Genomic DNA, 21,599 nt, shown 5'->3' on the forward strand with positions numbered 1-21,599 from the left:
ACAGAAAGGATCAGTGGACAGGACACATACTCAGACATTACCCCAGACAACAAAACTCAAAAAAATTCATGTAGTTGCAAATTTTTGTAGAGTGGGGGCAAAGGGGAGGGGGACGGTGGTAGGGTCATACTAATAATCCTGACCAATGGAGTGTGAGAAGTTGAAATACACTAAATTTTGTACAATAAAAAGAAAAAGTCTCAGTCATTTGTTGTCTAGGACTAATAGTTTTTTTGTTGCAGGGAATGGAAAAACAGATGATTAAGAATAGTTTTTTAATGTTGTTGTTGTCTTCAGTTCTGAGACTGGTTAGATGTAGCTCTCCATGTTACTCTATCCGTGCAAACTTCTTCATCTCCCCGTACTTACTGCAACCTACATCCTTCTGAATCTGCTTAGTGTATTCATCTCTTGGTCTCCCTCTACGATTTTTACCCTCCACGCTGCCCTCCAATGCTAAATTTTTGATCCCTTGATGCCTCAGAACATGTCCTACCAACCGGTCCCTTCTTCTAGTCAAGTTGTGCCACAAGCTCCTCTTCTCCTCAACTCTATTCAATACCTTCTCATTAGTTATGTGATCTACCCATCTAATCTTCAGCATTCTTCTGTAGCACCACATTTCGAAAGCTTCTATTCTCTTCTTGTCCAAACTATTTATCGTCCATGTTTCACTTCCATACATGGCTACACTCCATACAAATACTTTCAGAAACAACTTCCTGACACTTAAATCTATACTCAATGTTAACAAATTTCTCTTCTTCAGAAACATTTTCCTTGCCATTGCAAGTCTACATTTTATATCCTATCTACTTCGACCATCATCAGTTATTTTGCTCCCCAAATAGCAAAGCTCCTTTACTACTTTAAGTGTCTGATTTCCTGATCTAATTCCCTCAGCATCACCCACTTAATTCGACTACATTCCATTATCCTCGTTATGCTTTTGTTGTTCATCTTATATCCTCCTTTCAAGCACTGTCCATTCCGTTCAGCAGCTCTTCCAAGTCCTTTGCTGTCTCTGACAGAATTACAATGTCATTGGCGAACCTCAACATTTTTATTTCTTCTCCGTGGACTTTAATACCTACTCCGAATTTTTCTTTTGTTTCGTTTACTGCTTGCTCCATATACAGATTGAATAACATTGGGCACAGGCTATACTCCCTTCCCAACCACTGCTTCCCTTTCATACCCCTCGACTCTTATAACCGCGATCTGGTTTCTGTACAAATTGTAAATAGCCTTTCGCTCCCTGTATTGTACCCCTGCCACCTTTAGAATTTGAAAGAGAGTATTCCAGTCAACATTGTCAAAAGCTTTCTCTAAGTCTACAAATGCTAGAAATGTAGGTTTGCCTTTCCTTAATCTATTTTCTAAGATAAGTCATAGGGTCAGTATTGACTCACGTGTTCCAACATTTCTGCGGAATCCAAACTGATCTTCCCCGAGGTCGGCTTCTACCAGTTTTTCCATTCGTCTGTAAAGAATTCACATTAGTATTTTGCAGCTGTCGCTTATTAAACTGATAGTTCGGTAATTTTCACATCTGTCAACACCTGATTTCTTTGGGATTGGAATTATTATATTCTTCTTGAAGTCTGAGGGTATTTCGCTGTCTAATACATCTTGCTCACCAGATGGTAGAGGTTTGTCATGACTGGCTCTCCAAAGGCCGTCAGTAGTTCTAATGGAATGTTGTCTATTCCCGGGACCTTGTTTCGACTCAGGTCTTTCAGTGCTCTGTCAAACTCTTCATGCAGTATTGTATCTCCCATTTCATCTTCATCTACATCCTCTTCCATTTCCATAACATTGTCCTCAAGTACATCGCCCTTGTATAGACACTTTATATACTTCTTCCACCTTTCTGCTTTCCCTTCTTTGCTTAGAACTGGGTTTCCATCTGAGCTCTTGATATTCATACAAGTGGCTCTCTTTTCTCCAAAGGTCTCTCTAATTTTCCTGTGGGCAGTATCTATCTTACCCCTAGTGAGATAAGCCTCTACATCCTTACATTTGTCCTCTAGCCATCCCTGCTTAGCCATTTGCACTTCCTGTTGATCACATTTTTGAGACGTTTGTATTCCTTTTTGCCTGCTTCATTTACTGCATTTTTATATTTTCTCCTTTCATCAATGAAATTCAGTATTTCTTCTGTCACCCAAGGATTTCTACTAGCCCTCATCTTTTTACCTACTTGATCCTCTGCTACCTTCACTACTTCATCCCCCAGAGCTACCCATTCTTCTTCTACTGTATTTCTTTCCGCCGGCCAAAGTGGCCGTGCGGTTAAAAGCGCTGCAGTCTGGAACCGCAAGACCGCTACGGTCGCAGGTTCGTATCCTGCCTCGGGCATGGATGTTTGTGATGTCCTTACGTTAGTTAGGTTTAACTTGTTCTAAGCTCTAGGGGACTAATGACCTCAGCAGTTGAGTCCCATAGTGCTCAGAGCCATTTTGTATTTCTTTCCCCCATTCCTGTCAATTGTTCCCTTATGCTCTCCCTGAAACTCTGTACAACCTCTGGTTCTTTCAGTTTATCCAGGTCCCATCTCCTTAAATTCCCACCTTTTTGCAATTTCTTCCTTTTAATCTACAGTTCATAACCAATGGATTGAGAGTCCACATCTGCCCCTGGAAATGTCTTACAATTTAAAACCTGGTTCCTAAATCTCTGTCTCACCATTATATAATCTATCTGATACCTTCTAGTATTTCCAGGATTCTTCCATTATACATCCTTTTTTTATGATTCTTTAACCAAGTTTTAGCTATGATTAAGTTATGCTGTGTGCAAAATTCTACCAGACGGCTTCCTCTTTCATTTCTCCCCCACCCCCCCCTCCCCCATATTCACCCACTATGTTTCCTTCTCTCCCTTTTCCTACTCTCAAATTCCAGTCACCCATGACTATTAAATTTTTTCTCCCTTCACTACCTGAATAATTTCTTTTATCTCATCATACATTTCATCAATCTCTCCGTTATCTGCAGAGCTAGTTGGCATATAAACTTGTACTACTGTAGTAGGCATGGGCTTCGTGTCTATCTTGGCCACAATAATGCGTTCACTATGCTGTTGGTAGTAGCTTACCCGCACTCCTATTTATTTTTATTATTCATTATTAAACCTACTCCTGCATTACCCCTATTTGATTTTGTATTTAGAACCCTGTATTCAGCTGACCAAAAGTCTTGTTCCTCCTGCCACCGAACTTCACTAATTCCCACTATATCTAACTTCAACCTATCCATTTCCCTTTTTAAATTTTCTAACCTAGCTGCCCGATTAAGGGATCTGACATTCCACGCTCCGATCCATAGAACGCCAGTTTTCTTTCTCCTGATAACGACGTCCTCTTGAGTAGTCCCCGCCCAGAGATCTGAATGGGGGACTATTTTACCTCCGGAATATTTTACCCAAGAGGACGCCATCATCATTTAACCATACAATAAAGCTGCATGCCCTCGGGAAAAATTACGACTGTAGTTTCCCCTTGCTTTCAGCTGTTCGCAGTACCAGCACAGCAAGGCCGTTTTGGTTAGTGTTGCAAGGCCAGATCAGTCAATCATCCAGACTGTTGCCCCTGCAACTACTGAAAAGGCTGCTGCCATTCCTCAGGAACCACACGTTTGTCTGGCCCTCAACAGATACCCCTCCGTTGTGGTTGCACCTACGGTACGGCCATCTGTATCGCTGAGGCACGCAAGCCTCCCCACCAACGGCAAGGTCCATGGTTCATGGGGGTAGAGTGTTTTAATAGTGTAAAATTAATTGGTAGATGAGATGGTTTAAGGACAAATATTAAATGTGTGTATCTCATCTATCTACAGTAGAAGTTTATTAAAGGTTAAATTGTGTGTTCTGGAGCTGTCGTGGGCTGGAAGGTGGGGAGGGGGTTGAAGGTGAGGGTAAGGGTAAGGGTAAATATGTAAGGGCAGGTAGCTCACCGGACTGTGCTCATGCATTCCCCTCCTTCATAGGTGTGCATAGTAAAGAGGGAACAGGCAACTCCCCACTCTCTCTACCACAGTACATAACAAGAAACAGCTGAAGGCAATTATTGACCCTCCTCCAGTTTGAGTTACAAATCACTGACAACACAGTGCATTAACAGTACATGGACTACTGGCATGGGTTACTGCTAATAATAACACAAGAAACACGCATCAGACCCTATGTAAATTTGTGCACACCATTCTACTGTGATAGAGGAAAGATTGATCCTTAGTCACCCTGTACAGCAGTTGTGTTCTTGTGGGAGAGGGTACTTCTGATACCACAGTTGCTGCTTGATTTTCAGTTTGGACAGATTACACTTCCAGAGCATTTCCTGTCCAGTTCTCCTATATGAGTAGGCAAAATAACTTCACTGAACTCATGTTTACATAATTTAATTATTTTCTGTTTATTATGTTGGTACTTACTTCCAGTTGCTTAGTGAACTGTTATGTAAAATATGTTCCTATAAACAATGGCTGCAAAGAGCTTAATATTTAAGTGTGTAGTTGTCAGTGACCCTTGAAACGATGATGGGAAAGTTATTGGATTCATGAATTTTGCAATTCGTCACCAGTTTTGTAAAGGCCTCATCGTACTGCTGTGGAGGGCGAATTGCCGCTGTTATGGTAGGCCGAGTTTGTGAAATGGCTTCCGGTGCAGTACACCGCTAAGAAAATGTCTCCCTGCCATTATTACACAGCTGTGCCCCAGAGTCCGATAACAAGATAGGAGAACAAAGATTCTGCAATACTCCTAGTAACAAAGTCACACAAATGAGTTAAAAAGATTTACTTATCTTTGTGAGTTGGTGAATAATGAAGTCTGCAAACTGCATGTAATACAACACAAAAAAGGCCCTCAATGGCTAAGTGCAAATAATCACAGGTAAACTGCAATTTACAACAGTGATCTGTTCACTTCTAAGAGTTCACTAAATGACATTCCCAGTCTAAAGTCAGCTCTGGACGATGATCTATAACCAAGTGGGTGAGAGGTGCTCTTCTATCTTCCAAGTAGGCTACTGCCCGTTGTCATCCAGTCAATAGCAGACTGTACTCGGCCGGCAATTGGCCGAGGCGAAGTCAATATCTTCATATTCAGCACTGCCCGTGGTGCTGGTGGAACTTGCGCCAGTGGTAAGTTTCTATAGCACTTGGCACCAGCTCGTATCTTTGTACCTGTGGTGCTTTTTCCGTGGCTGTGTCTTGTTCAGATGACACAGCAGTGAATGTGGCACCCTCTTGCTGCCTGTTGTGAACATATTGCAAAACCATGTAACTGTATTGTAGTCACTTGGCGTGAATTAATGAATAACCAGAAAGATACTGCACTCCTCTCACCTTTAACTGAGTTACTAATAAAAATCATAAATCTATTCCATTGTGAAATTGCTGGCTTTTATAGAGTGGGTTGTGGGTTGCACTGAATGGAGCCACTTACCATACATCCACAGTAGATTTTGCAAAGTGTGAATATGTCTGATGAAATGGTACTGATTATGTTCATATCTAGAACAGTAATCTGCTGTAACACACTGCTTGACTCATGTTAAAATACGTTAAGTTCCATAGCATCTAGGCTACCTACTTCTGTCACAGAGAGAGCCAATTTAGGCCTCTTCAGGTGGTGGGAGACCTGAGGCTGTGGTGATGCATTTGTTACTTCTGATAGTGTGAAAAGTGATCCAGTCATTGGTAGTGGAGACAATGAAATCAAAATTTTTGAATACATATTGACAGCATATTACACTTAGAGCAGGCTGTTCAGTATGGCAGAGAGTTAACAGCTCCAGTTAATGAGAAATTTTACATAAAAGCTAACTTAACAATGGCAAATAAGTACTAGCCTACTGAACTGTAAATACTAGCTCAGTGTTGTTTTGTCTCAACAAGAAATGCTGGGTCTGTCTAATCTGTCTGAACGGTTGCATTTCCTGGAACAAGTACTGTATGGGTGACTAAGAAACAATTTTCCCTCTAACAGTATGGAGCAGTTTGCAAAGATTCCTTAGATTCTGTTCAAATGTGTTTCTTGAATTAGTATTATTAGTAACTCATATATGTATTCCATGTAGTGTTAACACACTTTGTGGAAAATAAACATCCCCTGAGTGTGACTGTGCACTGCATCACTATGGGGAACACTGTGAAAGAGTTGGTAAACTTTGTAGGAAACCCCACAGTGGAAAATCCAGGATGGAATGTAACAATATTATGAGAAGGAAAGCAATAGACACACACACACACACACACGGGTATGTGTGTCTATTGTTGACAAAGGCCAATGGCCAAAAGCTTTAATTGTGAGAGTCTTTTTGTTGTGCCTATCTGCGATTCAGCATCTCCACTATTTGTGGAAAACCCTGTAGTTACTACTTGTGATGTAGTGTGGTGTAGAGTGGGGTTGTGCCAACTTGCTCTTCAGTTTGTGGATCTATGAAGGAAGGAAGTGCATGACCACAATCTAGTAACCTACCTTCCCTCATGCGTCGACCCTCCAATGCCAACCCCTCCAGCCCATGACACACACAGAATACAACTTATCTCTTAATACGGCTCTACTGTACTTACATGAGATGCACACATACAATACTTTTTCTTAACCCACTTCATTTAACAATAAACATTAGTCTTTATCATTTAAGTGCTATTTTTAATAATCTGTGCTTTTTCTGGTTCCTACAATAGCTATTGGTCCTGCACACAAATTAAATAGGAAATTTAATGTACTTTAATTTTATACTCAGAAACGTTTGCACTGGAAGCCGAGGTTTTCGAGTTATTCAAGAAAAGCAAACTAAGGTTACCTTTTAATGCCTCCTCCTCCTCACACCTACACCTCACCAGTTTGGATGTTTACTACGTTTTCATGGCACTCCCTCATACCACAGGAGAGAGAAAATAAAAAATAAAATAAATAAAAAAACTAGCCACTATGCAAATTTTTTCCCCTAATTTTCCTTCATTGGCTGATCATCAAGAAATCATCAATTTGGTAATGGAGAGAAGTGTGGGATAGAGTGGCATACAATATAGCAGACTAAGGATTGACTGGAGAAAGGAGTTTCAGATGGGTCTAGGTTGCAGTTGACTGATCATCAAGGAACCGTCAATTTTGTAATGGAGGGAAGTATGGGGACAGTGGCAAATATTATTATGTGTTCCATTACCACCAGTTTCTTAGTTTCTCATTGTGGATAATTCTTTCCTATACACTGTTACTCTGATTCTTCCTATACCTATGGCTGTGCTGCCATGAGACACCACCTATTTCACTGTCATTTTAATACAAGCCTTATTGTCTCATTCATATTCTGCTTAACAACCACATTGTCTCTCATAATTATTTCTCCATCAGTCTTGAAACAAATCTTCATATGCTGTGTTTATGGATCACCTTGACGAATCCTTCATATCCATCCAACACCATTAGCCCCCTTGTATTGCTCACTATCATTAATGATGACTACATAAACAGGAGCCACAACAAGAGAAGCCTTTGCTCTGCTTCAATCTGCCCCCAAAAACTGCTTGATTAAGTGCTTATTATTCAATGAGCTAGTTACCTGGATATCAATTTCCTGTTCTGTGATGGCTCTCAAAAACACTTTGTCCATATAAAATACGACAGTTGACAGAAAAGTAATGCCTCCACCTTCGTAACTCTTCAACAGTTGGCAGCATTGGTGTGCAGCAGGTACTGGCTTGTTCCGTAGCCTCTTCTCTACAGCTTCAGTTAGCGAGAAGCCTCAGCATTGAACGGCTGTGTTGTTACAGTGTAAAGTATGGAATCCTGCGCAGACAGTTGGTCAATGCGATTTAAGCAATGTGCAGTCATTGAATTCTTGAGAGCAGAAGGTGTGACCCAAAAGGAGATTCATCAGAGAATGAAAGCAGTTTATGGTGACTATGTTGATGTGAGTACTGCGCATCTTCATTCTCATAATGCAAGAGGAGTGCCTGGTAAATTTCAAGTCTGTGCACTTTCATTTCGGGGGTCAGCATCCAGGGTACCCATCATGCATAGATCTTCTGATAGCCAAGCAAATCAATAATGTGACCCACATGTTCTAGGGAAATGCCAATTCTGCTTGCAGTTTTTCCCCGAGTGATACGACAATCATCCTGAATCAATCTGTCAACATTTTACTTGTGAAACTCTGTGGTTGCTGTCACAGGATGTCCAATTCTTTTATTTGTCATGCAGGTCGGATGTTCCTGCCGCAACATCATTAAACTTGCTCACCCAATGACGCATAGTATTCACATCAAATTGCTTTCATTCTCTGATGAATCTCCTTTGGGGTGACACCTTCTGCCGTCAAAAATTCAATGACTGCATGTTGCTTGAATCACATTGACCGACCGTCTGCACAGGGTTCCATACTTTACACTGTAAAAACACAACCGTTCAATGCTAAGGCTTCCTGTCAACTGTACCTGTAGAGAAGAGGCTACAAAACAAGCCAGTACCTGCCGCATACCAATGCTGCCAGATGTTGAAGAGTTACGAAGGTGGAGGCATTACTTTTCAGTCAATCCTCATATATCAACATCCACAATGAAGGTTATTTTATTTTAAACATCATAAAGACCCTTTCCAGCAACCTTGGTACATGTGGGTGCCAGATTTCTAGGCTAAAATTATTTAATTGGATAGATGAAAAATCTACTCACCAACCAGCGCCAGAACACACACATAAAAGACTGTTGTGTTTGGCTAGCTTTTGGAGCCAGTGGCTCCTTCTTCAGACAGAAGGGTGTAGACAAAGCACTGGAGAGGTCTAGAAAAAGTGGTAGATTGAGAGAAAGTCACCCAGAACCATGGGTCAGAGGAGGCTTACCATACGGGATGAGAAGGAAAGACTGATTGTTGGGGATGGCATCGAACGAGATTTTCCGAAGCAGTCCCTAACAATCAGTCCCATTCTCATCCCATACAGTAAGTCTCCCCTGACCCATGGTTCTGGGTGACTTTCCCAAAATCTACCCCTTTTCCTAGACCTCTTCTTCCTTCCCCTTCAACTCTTCTGCATGAAGGAGCTACTAGCTCCAAAAGCTTGCCAATCACAACAGTCTTATGTGTGTGTTCTGCCACTGCTTGATGAGTAGCTTTTTTATCTATCCAGTTAAATAATTTATTTTCATCGTTAGATTTCTAGGGTAAGCTACAGCTACCCTTAATTAAACAACAACATAGCCACAGTGTCTGTATACAGATGGTATCATGTGCAACTAGTCCACAACAGTTCCCCTGCTTCAACAAGTGTTTCATTTCTCTGTCCTTCCCCTGTCTCCATAACAATAGTTCATTTAACCTAGACAGGTGGGAATGGTGCTCTCCAGCACATATTCTGGCAATATCCCTTCCCCCAAATCTTTACTAGGCTCATATGTACCACCCCAGTTTCTCATGGATTAGATGTACAGACTCTTTACATCCAGTATTTGAGAATAAGAACACTTAGCAAATTCTAGCAAATTTTACACGTAATTTCAAAACTTTTTCTCACTTACATGCTTAATGTCAAGTCAACGCGTTAACTAATCTGTAAACTTATCAGAAGATCAAAGCTATTTAATACGTGGGAGTTCAATACTTGAACGAAGCCGGGGTTTGTTAGTACAAAACTAAGCCACAAAGACAGGTTGTGCATCTACCACTGCATGTCATGTTGCAGATTTTCAGCAATTAATATGTTCCATCACTTCATTATTAAATTTCTTACTCGGGAACAATTTTGCAGAGGTTCTTACATTGTAAATTACTTAGTATTCTCACCCGTAGTTAATAACATTACGTTTTGTGATATTTGCTTTTCTCTGACACAGACTTTTTGCAACATGAGGGGCTACTTATATTTACAATGAAAAACTTGCCATTTACAATAAGCTCCAACATTTGGAAAAAAAAATATTCATATTCAGTTAGTATTGTTTTAATATTTTAATGGTTCATTTGTATGCCACTGAACAATGACATACCCAGTAACTGCACATTTTTACCTTACATTATAAACATTCACATTGTAAATACATTAAGATTAAAGGATACAACTCAACGAAAAGGAGAAGTTGTGTTGTCAATCGGCATACACAAAAGAAAGAAAACTTGCCAACGCACACATGCACGCACACACATATGTATGTACCCTTACATAGTGCTGGATAGCACAGAGGGTAGGGCATAGGCACAGGTGTGTGTGTGTGTGTGTGTGTGTGTCTATATTTATTTGTCTTTGTGTATTTTACACTAGCTCATCAAAGACAAGTTTTTTTTTTCCCCTTTTGTGCATGCCTATCGATAACTCAATGCTTCCACTTTTCAGTGTGTGGGTCTCCTTGAGTCATAAAGTATTTACATGCTACAACATTTATAATGTTCATACAGTCAAAAATCCAGGATGGAACAATGACAATTTATAATGTTCACATTTACATAAAGGAAATTAAAAGCAGGAAGTGTTCCTCTCTTTTATACCAAAAGAGTTATCCCACTACCCACCAGCCCATTAAAATATCAAAATTCCAAAGAGACAAGCTTTTCATTATGAAGTATGGATGTACCATGTATTTCACTAGTACAAGGTATAATACTAAACATTATTACCTAAGAGGGTCAATTACATTTCACCCTTCACCAATGACATAAGTGGCACGTTGAAGTGGTATGTATGCATAAGTCAGTCATATAGAATCATCGTAGTAAACTGGGTCAACGTGGAGATAACCATGACTGGACTATGAATAAAGTTGCCTAATTTATTGATGTATCAATGTGTCTGCAAGGAATGCAGGTCCATCTCAACCAGTTTCTGAGTAAACACTGCTGAGGGAATAGCTTGCAATGGGCATTTGAAGTCTGCTACCTGGCAGAGGGCTACTGCTCACAATGCCATGTAGCAATATAGCAGACTAAGGATTGACTGGAGAAAGGAGTTTCAGATGGGTCTAGGTTGCAGTTGACTGATCATCAAGGAACCGTCAATTTCGTAATGGAGGGAAGTATGGGGACAGTGGCAAATATTATTATGTGTTCCATTACCACCAGTTTCTTAGTTTCTCATTGTGGATAATTCTTTCCTATACACTGTTACTCTGATTCTTCCTATACCTATGGCTGTGCTGCCATGAGACACCACCTATTTCACTGTCATTTTAATACAAGCCTTATTGTCTCATTCATATTCTGCTTAACCAACCACATTGTCTCTCATAATTATTTCTCCATCAGTCTTGAAACAAATCTTCATATGCTGTGTTTATGGATCACCTTGACGAATCCTTCATATCCATCCAACACCATTAGCCCCCTTGTATTGCTCAGTATCATTAATTATGACTAAATAAACAGGAGCCACAACAAGAGAAGCCTTTGCTCTGCTTCAATCTGCCCCCAAAAACTGCTTGATTAAGTGCTTATTATTCAATAAGCTAGTTACCTGGATATCAATTTCCTGTTCTGTGATGGCTCTCAAAAACACTTTGTCCATATAAAATACGACAGTTGACAGAAAAGTAATGCCTCCACCTTCGTAACTCTTCAACAGTTGGCAGCATTGGTGTGCAGCAGGTACTGGCTTGTTCTGTAGCCTCTTCTCTACAGCTTCAGTTAGTGAGAAGCCTCAGCATTGAACGGCTGTGTTGTTACAGTGTAAAGTATGGAATCCTGCGCAGACAGTTGGTCAATGCGATTTAAGCAATGTGCAGTCATTGAATTCTTGAGAGCAGAAGGTGTGACCCAAAAGGAGATTCATCAGAGAATGAAAGCAGTTTATGGTGACTATGTTGATGTGAGTACTGCGCATCTTCATTCTCATAATGCAAGAGGAGTGCCTGGTAAATTTCAAGTCTGTGCACTTTCATTTCGGGGGTCAGCATCCAGGGTACCCATCATGCATAGATCTTCTGATAGCCAAGCAAATCAATAATGTGACCCACATGTTCTAGGGAAATGCCAATTCTGCTTGCAGTTTTTCCCCGAGTGATACGACAATCATCCTGAATCAATCTGTCAACATTTTACTTGTGAAACTCTGTGGTTGCTGTCACAGGATGTCCAATTCTTTTATTTGTCATGCAGGTCGGATGTTCCTGCCGCAACATCATTAAACTTGCTCACCCAATGACGCATAGTATTCACATCAAATTGCTTTCATTCTCTGATGAATCTCCTTTGGGGTGACACCTTCTGCCGTCAAAAATTCAATGACTGCATGTTGCTTGAATCACATTGACCGACCGTCTGCACAGGGTTCCATACTTTACACTGTAAAAACACAACCGTTCAATGCTAAGGCTTCCTGTCAACTGTACCTGTAGAGAAGAGGCTACAAAACAAGCCAGTACCTGCCGCATACCAATGCTGCCAGATGTTGAAGAGTTACGAAGGTGGAGGCATTACTTTTCAGTCAATCCTCATATATCAACATCCACAATGAAGGTTATTTTATTTTAAACATCATAAAGACCCTTTCCAGCAACCTTGGTACATGTGGGTGCCAGATTTCTAGGCTAAAATTATTTAATTGGATAGATGAAAAATCTACTCACCAACCAGCGCCAGAACACACACATAAAAGACTGTTGTGTTTGGCTAGCTTTTGGAGCCAGTGGCTCCTTCTTCAGACAGAAGGGTGTAGACAAAGCACTGGAGAGGTCTAGAAAAAGTGGTAGATTGAGAGAAAGTCACCCAGAACCATGGGTCAGAGGAGGCTTACCATACGGGATGAGAAGGAAAGACTGATTGTTGGGGATGGCATCGAACGAGATTTTCCGAAGCAGTCCCTAACAATCAGTCCCATTCTCATCCCATACAGTAAGTCTCCCCTGACCCATGGTTCTGGGTGACTTTCCCAAAATCTACCCCTTTTCCTAGACCTCTTCTTCCTTCCCCTTCAACTCTTCTGCATGAAGGAGCTACTAGCTCCAAAAGCTTGCCAATCACAACAGTCTTATGTGTGTGTTCTGCCACTGCTTGATGAGTAGCTTTTTTATCTATCCAGTTAAATAATTTATTTTCATCGTTAGATTTCTAGGGTAAGCTACAGCTACCCTTAATTAAACAACAACATAGCCACAGTGTCTGTATACAGATGGTATCATGTGCAACTAGTCCACAACAGTTCCCCTGCTTCAACAAGTGTTTCATTTCTCTGTCCTTCCCCTGTCTCCATAACAATAGTTCATTTAACCTAGACAGGTGGGAATGGTGCTCTCCAGCACATATTCTGGCAATATCCCTTCCCCCAAATCTTTACTAGGCTCATATGTACCACCCCAGTTTCTCATGGATTAGATGTACAGACTCTTTACATCCAGTATTTGAGAATAAGAACACTTAGCAAATTCTAGCAAATTTTACACGTAATTTCAAAACTTTTTCTCACTTACATGCTTAATGTCAAGTCAACGCGTTAACTAATCTGTAAACTTATCAGAAGATCAAAGCTATTTAATACGTGGGAGTTCAATACTTGAACGAAGCCGGGGTTTGTTAGTACAAAACTAAGCCACAAAGACAGGTTGTGCATCTACCACTGCATGTCATGTTGCAGATTTTCAGCAATTAATATGTTCCATCACTTCATTATTAAATTTCTTACTCGGGAACAATTTTGCAGAGGTTCTTACATTGTAAATTACTTAGTATTCTCACCCGTAGTTAATAACATTACGTTTTGTGATATTTGCTTTTCTCTGACACAGACTTTTTGCAACATGAGGGGCTACTTATATTTACAATGAAAAACTTGCCATTTACAATAAGCTCCAACATTTGGAAAAAAAAATATTCATATTCAGTTAGTATTGTTTTAATATTTTAATGGTTCATTTGTATGCCACTGAACAATGACATACCCAGTAACTGCACATTTTTACCTTACATTATAAACATTCACATTGTAAATACATTAAGATTAAAGGATACAACTCAACGAAAAGGAGAAGTTGTGTTGTCAATCGGCATACACAAAAGAAAGAAAACTTGCCAACGCACACATGCACGCACACACATATGTATGTACCCTTACATAGTGCTGGATAGCACAGAGGGTAGGGCATAGGCACAGGTGTGTGTGTGTGTGTGTGTGTGTGTCTATATTTATTTGTCTTTGTGTATTTTACACTAGCTCATCAAAGACAAGTTTTTTTTTTCCCCTTTTGTGCATGCCTATCGATAACTCAATGCTTCCACTTTTCAGTGTGTGGGTCTCCTTGAGTCATAAAGTATTTACATGCTACAACATTTATAATGTTCATACAGTCAAAAATCCAGGATGGAACAATGACAATTTATAATGTTCACATTTACATAAAGGAAATTAAAAGCAGGAAGTGTTCCTCTCTTTTATACCAAAAGAGTTATCCCACTACCCACCAGCCCATTAAAATATCAAAATTCCAAAGAGACAAGCTTTTCATTATGAAGTATGGATGTACCATGTATTTCACTAGTACAAGGTATAATACTAAACATTATTACCTAAGAGGGTCAATTACATTTCACCCTTCACCAATGACATAAGTGGCACGTTGAAGTGGTATGTATGCATAAGTCAGTCATATAGAATCATCGTAGTAAACTGGGTCAACGTGGAGATAACCATGACTGGACTATGAATAAAGTTGCCTAATTTATTGATGTATCAATGTGTCTGCAAGGAATGCAGGTCCATCTCAACCAGTTTCTGAGTAAACACTGCTGAGGGAATAGCTTGCAATGGGCATTTGAAGTCTGCTACCTGGCAGAGGGCTACTGCTCACAATGCCATGTAGCAATATAGCAGACTAAGGATTGACTGGAGAAAGGAGTTTCAGATGGGTCTAGGTTGCAGTTGACTGATCATCAAGGAACCGTCAATTTCGTAATGGAGGGAAGTATGGGGACAGTGGCAAATATTATTATGTGTTCCATTACCACCAGTTTCTTAGTTTCTCATTGTGGATAATTCTTTCCTATACACTGTTACTCTGATTCTTCCTATACCTATGGCTGTGCTGCCATGAGACACCACCTATTTCACTGTCATTTTAATACAAGCCTTATTGTCTCATTCATATTCTGCTTAACCAACCACATTGTCTCTCATAATTATTTCTCCATCAGTCTTGAAACAAATCTTCATATGCTGTGTTTATGGATCACCTTGACGAATCCTTCATATCCATCCAACACCATTAGCCCCCTTGTATTGCTCAGTATCATTAATTATGACTAAATAAACAGGAGCCACAACAAGAGAAGCCTTTGCTCTGCTTCAATCTGCCCCCAAAAACTGCTTGATTAAGTGCTTATTATTCAATAAGCTAGTTACCTGGATATCAATTTCCTGTTCTGTGATGGCTCTCAAAAACACTTTGTCCATATAAAATACGACAGTTGACAGAAAAGTAATGCCTCCACCTTCGTAACTCTTCAACAGTTGGCAGCATTGGTGTGCAGCAGGTACTGGCTTGTTCTGTAGCCTCTTCTCTACAGCTTCAGTTAGTGAGAAGCCTCAGCATTGAACGGCTGTGTTGTTACAGTGTAAAGTATGGAATCCTGCGCAGACAGTTGGTCAATGCGATTTAAGCAATGTGCAGTCATTGAATTCTTGAGAGCAGAAGGTGTGACCCAAAAGGAGATTCATCAGAGAATGAAAGCAGTTTATGGTGACTATGTTGATGTGAGTACTGTGCATCTTCATTCTCATAATGCAAGAGGAGTGCCTGGTAAATTTCAAGTCTGTGCACTTTCATTTCGGGGGTCAGCATCCAGGGTACCCATCATGCATAGATCTTCTGATAGCCAAGCAAATCAATAATGTGACCCACATGTTCTAGGGAAATGCCAATTCTGCTTGCAGTTTTTCTCCGAGTGATACGACAATCATCCTGAATCAATCTGTCAACATTTTACTTGTGAAACTCTGTGGTTGCTGTCACAGGATGTCCAATTCTTTTATTTGTCATGCAGGTCGGATGTTCCTGCCGCAACATCATTAAACTTGCTCACCCAATGACGCATAGTATTCACATCAAATTGCTTTCATTCTCTGATGAATCTCCTTTGGGGTGACACCTTCTGCCGTCAAAAATTCAATGACTGCATGTTGCTTGAATCACATTGACCGACCGTCTGCACAGGGTTCCATACTTTACACTGTAAAAACACAACCGTTCAATGCTAAGGCTTCCTGTCAACTGTACCTGTAGAGAAGAGGCTACAAAACAAGCCAGTACCTGCCGCATACCAATGCTGCCAGATGTTGAAGAGTTACGAAGGTGGAGGCATTACTTTTCAGTCAATCCTCATATATCAACATCCACAATGAAGGTTATTTTATTTTAAACATCATAAAGACCCTTTCCAGCAACCTTGGTACATGTGGGTGCCAGATTTCTAGGCTAAAATTATTTAATTGGATAGATGAAAAATCTACTCACCAACCAGCGCCAGAACACACACATAAAAGACTGTTGTGTTTGGCTAGCTTTTGGAGCCAGTGGCTCCTTCTTCAGACAGAAGGGTGTAGACAAAGCACTGGAGAGGTCTAGAAAAAGTGGTAGATTGAGAGAAAGTCACCCAGAACCATGGGTCAGAGGAGGCTTACCATACGGGATGAGAAGGAAAGACTGATTGTTGGGGATGGCATCGAACGAGATTTTCCGAAGCAGTCCCTAACAATCAGTCCCATTCTCATCCCATACAGTAAGTCTCCCCTGACCCATGGTTCTGGGTGACTTTCCCAAAATCTACCCCTTTTCCTAGACCTCTTCTTCCTTCCCCTTCAACTCTTCTGCATGAAGGAGCTACTAGCTCCAAAAGCTTGCCAATCACAACAGTCTTATGTGTGTGTTCTGCCACTGCTTGATGAGTAGCTTTTTTATCTATCCAGTTAAATAATTTATTTTCATCGTTAGATTTCTAGGGTAAGCTACAGCTACCCTTAATTAAACAACAACATAGCCACAGTGTCTGTATACAGATGGTATCATGTGCAACTAGTCCACAACAGTTCCCCTGCTTCAACAAGTGTTTCATTTCTCTGTCCTTCCCCTGTCTCCATAACAATAGTTCATTTAACCTAGACAGGTGGGAATGGTGCTCTCCAGCACATATTCTGGCAATATCCCTTCCCCCAAATCTTTACGAGGCTCATATGTACCACCCCAGTTTCTCATGGATTAGATGTACAGACTCTTTACATCCAGTATTTGAGAATAAGAACACTTAGCAAATTCTAGCAAATTTTACACATAATTTCAAAACTTTTTCTCACTTACATGCTTAATGTCAAGTCAACGCGTTAACTAATCTGTAAACTTATCAGAAGATCAAAGCTATTTAATACGTGGGAGTTCAATACTTGAACGAAGCCGGGGTTTATTAGTACAAAACTAAGCCACAAAGACAGGTTGTGCATCTACCACTGCATGTCATGTTGCAGATTTTCAGCAATTAATATGTTCCATCACTTCATTATTAAATTTCTTACTCGGGAACAATTTCGCAGAGGTTCTTACATTGTAAATTACTTAGTATTCTCACCCATAGTTAATAACATTGTGTTTTGTGATATTTGCTTTTCTCTGACACAGACTTTTTGCAACATGAGGGGCTACTTATATTTACAATGAAAAACTTGCCATTTACAATAAGCTCCAACATTTGGAAAAAAAAATATTCATATTCAGTTAGTATTGTTTTAATATTTTAATGGTTCATTTGTATGCCACTGAACAATGACATACCCAGTAACTGCACATTTTTACCTTACATTATAAACATTCACATTGTAAATACATTAAGATTAAAGGATACAACTCAACGAAAAGGAGAAGTTGTGTTGTCAATCGGCATACACAAAAGAAAGAAAACTTGCCAACGCACACATGCACGCACACACATATGTATGTACCCTTACATAGTGCTGGATAGCACAGAGGGTAGGGCATAGGCACAGGTGTGTGTGTGTGTGTGTGTGTGTGTGTGTGTGTGTCTATATTTATTTGTCTTTGTGTATTTTACACTAGCTCATCAAAGACAAGTTTTTTTTTCCCCTTTTGTGCATGCCTATCGATAACTCAATGCTTCCACTTTTCAGTGTGTGGGTCTCCTTGAGTCATAAAGTATTTACATGCTACAACATTTATAATGTTCATACAGTCAAAAATCCAGGATGGAACAATGACAATTTATAATGTTCACATTTACATAAAGGAAATTAAAAGCAGGAAGTGTTCCTCTCTTTTATACCAAAAGAGTTATCCCACTACCCACCAGCCCATTAAAATATCAAAATTCCAAAGAGACAAGCTTTTCATTATGAAGTATGGATGTACCATGTATTTTACTAGTACAAGGTATAATACTAAACATTATTACCTAAGAGGGTCAATTAGAATAAAGTTGCCTAATTTATTGATGTATCAATGTGTCTGCAAGGAATGCAGGTCCATCTCAACCAGTTTCTGAGTAAACACTGCTGAGGGAATAGCTTGCAATGGGCATTTGAAGTCTGCTACCTGGCAGAGGGCTACTGCTCACAATGCCATGTAAAGCTGCACATGTTCAGAAGACCAAACCATACATGAACTGTATAATAGGCATGTAGTGTGATTCGACAGGTCATGACTGTTGCCTCATTTCAAATGATGAAAGGTTCAGAGTGCAGTGACAGCCCAGTGAGGTATTTAATACACAGTATGCGCATGGTGTACTTCAGACCAGAGTAGCGCACGTACTGCACAATGTTTTTAGTGAAAGAGCCTCCAAGGCACACATACAACCCATCTTTCCAACTTCATTTCTATTAGTACCATTCTCATACTTTCTAAATTCTACGTTAATATGCCTTGGTTGACTGTTACTTCTAGGAGAAAGGATTGTAGTGGTAAAACCTGCTATTTATTTCCTTAGTGAATCTTATACTCTTTCGTGCAGCGAACACCAATCAGAACCTCCTGGACAGAAAATTGACCATGGCCTAAAGTAAATCTGCTGTGTAATGTAATGTTCTATTAGGAACTGTAAATAATATTTATATTAATGTAAAGAGAATGAGTGACTTTAAACCAAATACGGTCACCCAACCCCTACAGCGCAATCCACTCCCTAATCAGAGATTTTCCTTCCAAATAAGTGGAAGTCTGTACCACTGAAATTTTTTTATAACTTCTACAGTTGAGTAAGGCATATGCAGTAATTGTTTAATAACATTTGCCTGTGTTTGTTTTAAGAGTGTTTCTTCCGTTTGTCATCTGCAATCATAGTTCATTTCTGCAGCCTTGTAATATAACTGAAATAATAACAGTCTCAATTATTAATGATATTTTCTTATTTTTCAGTCCTTGTCCAAGCAGAACTCTCGCTCAAGTCGGAGAGACTCTTCAGATAATGATGAACGAACCCCTGGTGAGGAGATTGTAGGTGCGTTTGGAGATAACGAAAAGTCGACTGCAGTTAGAGATCCACGTCTCACCCAGTCGTGTATCACCCAATGACAGTGGTGTTGGGGTTCCTTTTAGTGAACCCTACCATAGTATATGCATAGACATTAATCAGCTAGTCAGAAAAATCCTGTATTTTGCATGTATCAAATGTGTACATTTTTTTGTTTTTAGTTTTCATTTAAATACATTTTCATGTATATTTTGTTGATGCACTATTTTATTCATTTTATTGCACTTTACTTGCATGTCTGTTCTTTCTTCCAAGAAATGTGTGATGCACTCTAATACTATCTCCTATCTAGTAACACTAAAACAGTACACAAAGATAAATATGGCATTCTTCTCAAGCAATTGTGTTTATGCATATAGTATGCAGGAGATGTAGATAATAGATGGAAACTTGAAAAGTATGTAGTTACAAAGAAAAACATCATTACTCACAACAAAAAGAAAGCAACAGCCGAACAGACAACACAGCTTTTCAGTAGGACCTTTTTTTTTTTCTTCATACTTTTCAGCAGAAAAAAGATATGGTGGTCTATAGAGTAGTTTTCTCTTAAGTCATTATTTCAGACTGTGGTTTCATAACAGCATTCCATTACAGTCTTTTTTAAGTTATGTGAACACATTCTTTCATTTGCTCTGTTAACAAATTTTGAGTGACTTCTCAGGAACTTTTCATTAGTTACATTTTATACTCAAATAACTTCTGAAATCATACCTGAGCACTCATTGTCATGTTTGGCACAAACATATGTAGACTGATATGTAATCTTTTCAATCTGTAACTTTCCATATTCACGGCAGAGAGAACCTTGCTGTACTGAGGTTCTTGTGGAACAGCTATTTCTCAACAGAAGAGCAACCTCAAGATACTGCTACTTTGCATTTTGTGTGTTTCTTAATTCAGTGTTTGGAGTGACTTTTCCATCCCTTCAGTGCTTATACGTTAACCTGTTGTTTGAATTTTCTGTTTCTTGGATACTGATATGTTACTGAGTTAATGGAAACAATGAAGTATAATGGTTATCAGAGGAGATGAATCTCCAAAAGTTAATGCTCATCAGAGAAGAGGAATGTACAAAAGTGAAATTGTTTTGCTCAAGGCACTAATGTGCACTTTTACCACTCCCTCCCACTCCCCTGCCCCCCCCCCCCTCCTCTCTCTCAACACACACACACACACACACACACACACACCAAGAAATCCTCATAAATTATGGGTTTGTGGGCAAGGAGATAGCCTGACAGGGTACCAGCTCAGATCAGGATAATTTGGTGGCTAAGGCATCAACATGAATTCACAGTAATGCTTCTTAAACCACTGTAGCTTTATTTTGGCCTTCTCCGATGAACAATTATACTGCAGGAAGATGCCATCACTATAGCAGGAGACATAAAACATATTGGGATGCAGGTAGATCGCAATCATTTTCACGTAGTCCTCAGCTGCCACGGCATCTTTGATTCCTGCTACAGGTCAAAGGGAAGCTCAAATGAATGCCCCCTCATAGTATAATACTGTGCCCACCAGCCTGTTTGCCTGGATGATACCTTAACTAGTCATGAGCATCAACCTGGTGTACCAAGACATACGATTCAATTGATCTGCAATCTAATCTTGATGATCCCATGCTGACTGCAGTTATAACTGATAATGCTGTTGGGTGAATGTGGGAACACTTACAGGTCTTTTGCTACAGAGCCATGTGATCGACAATGTGCACTGAGTGTGTGCTCCAAAACACTTGTGCTGTCTTGTCAGGTCTGCCATAGATAGCCACTACCCAGCTTTACAGAGTGGCGGAGCCTCCAAGCACCACATTCTGTGACAAGGAATTGATACCCAACATCATGTTGCATACTCGTGGTTTCACTGTTCTTTTACCACTTTCTGAAACTTCTCATTGGAGTAGCACCCAAACTACCAAACAGCCACTCCATTTCTGAGATGCTCATTCACTGGTGGCAGGCTGTAAGAATTTGCCCTTTGACGAAGGTGCTCAGGGAAGTGGTGCTTATCATCACTATAAGGATAGCCCATTTGTCTATGCTCTGCCTACATACTTTCTTTACATCAGGTACCGATAATCTAGCATTCAGTTTGGTGGGCAGTGGTCGCGATGTTTTGGTTATCAGTGTGTACATACACTC

At 40.0% G+C, this 21,599-nt stretch overlaps 1 protein-coding gene across 1 annotated transcript in view; it reads left to right on the plus strand.

Moving 5' to 3' along the window:
• Positions 1–19,653, plus strand: part of LOC126204368 (protein qui-1-like) — a 396,210-nt gene extending 376,557 nt beyond the window's left edge. Inside the window, exon 22 of the mRNA XM_049938742.1 lies at positions 19,341–19,653. Coding sequence (XP_049794699.1) covers positions 19,341–19,496 — 156 coding nt within the window. The 3' untranslated portion in view covers positions 19,497–19,653. The remainder of the gene's footprint in view (positions 1–19,340) is intronic.
• The last annotated feature ends 1,946 nt before the right edge of the window (positions 19,654–21,599 follow it).

This window comes from Schistocerca nitens, chromosome 9 (genome assembly GCF_023898315.1).
Source record: "Schistocerca nitens isolate TAMUIC-IGC-003100 chromosome 9, iqSchNite1.1, whole genome shotgun sequence".
NCBI classification, from domain to species: Eukaryota; Metazoa; Arthropoda; class Insecta; order Orthoptera; family Acrididae; genus Schistocerca; species Schistocerca nitens.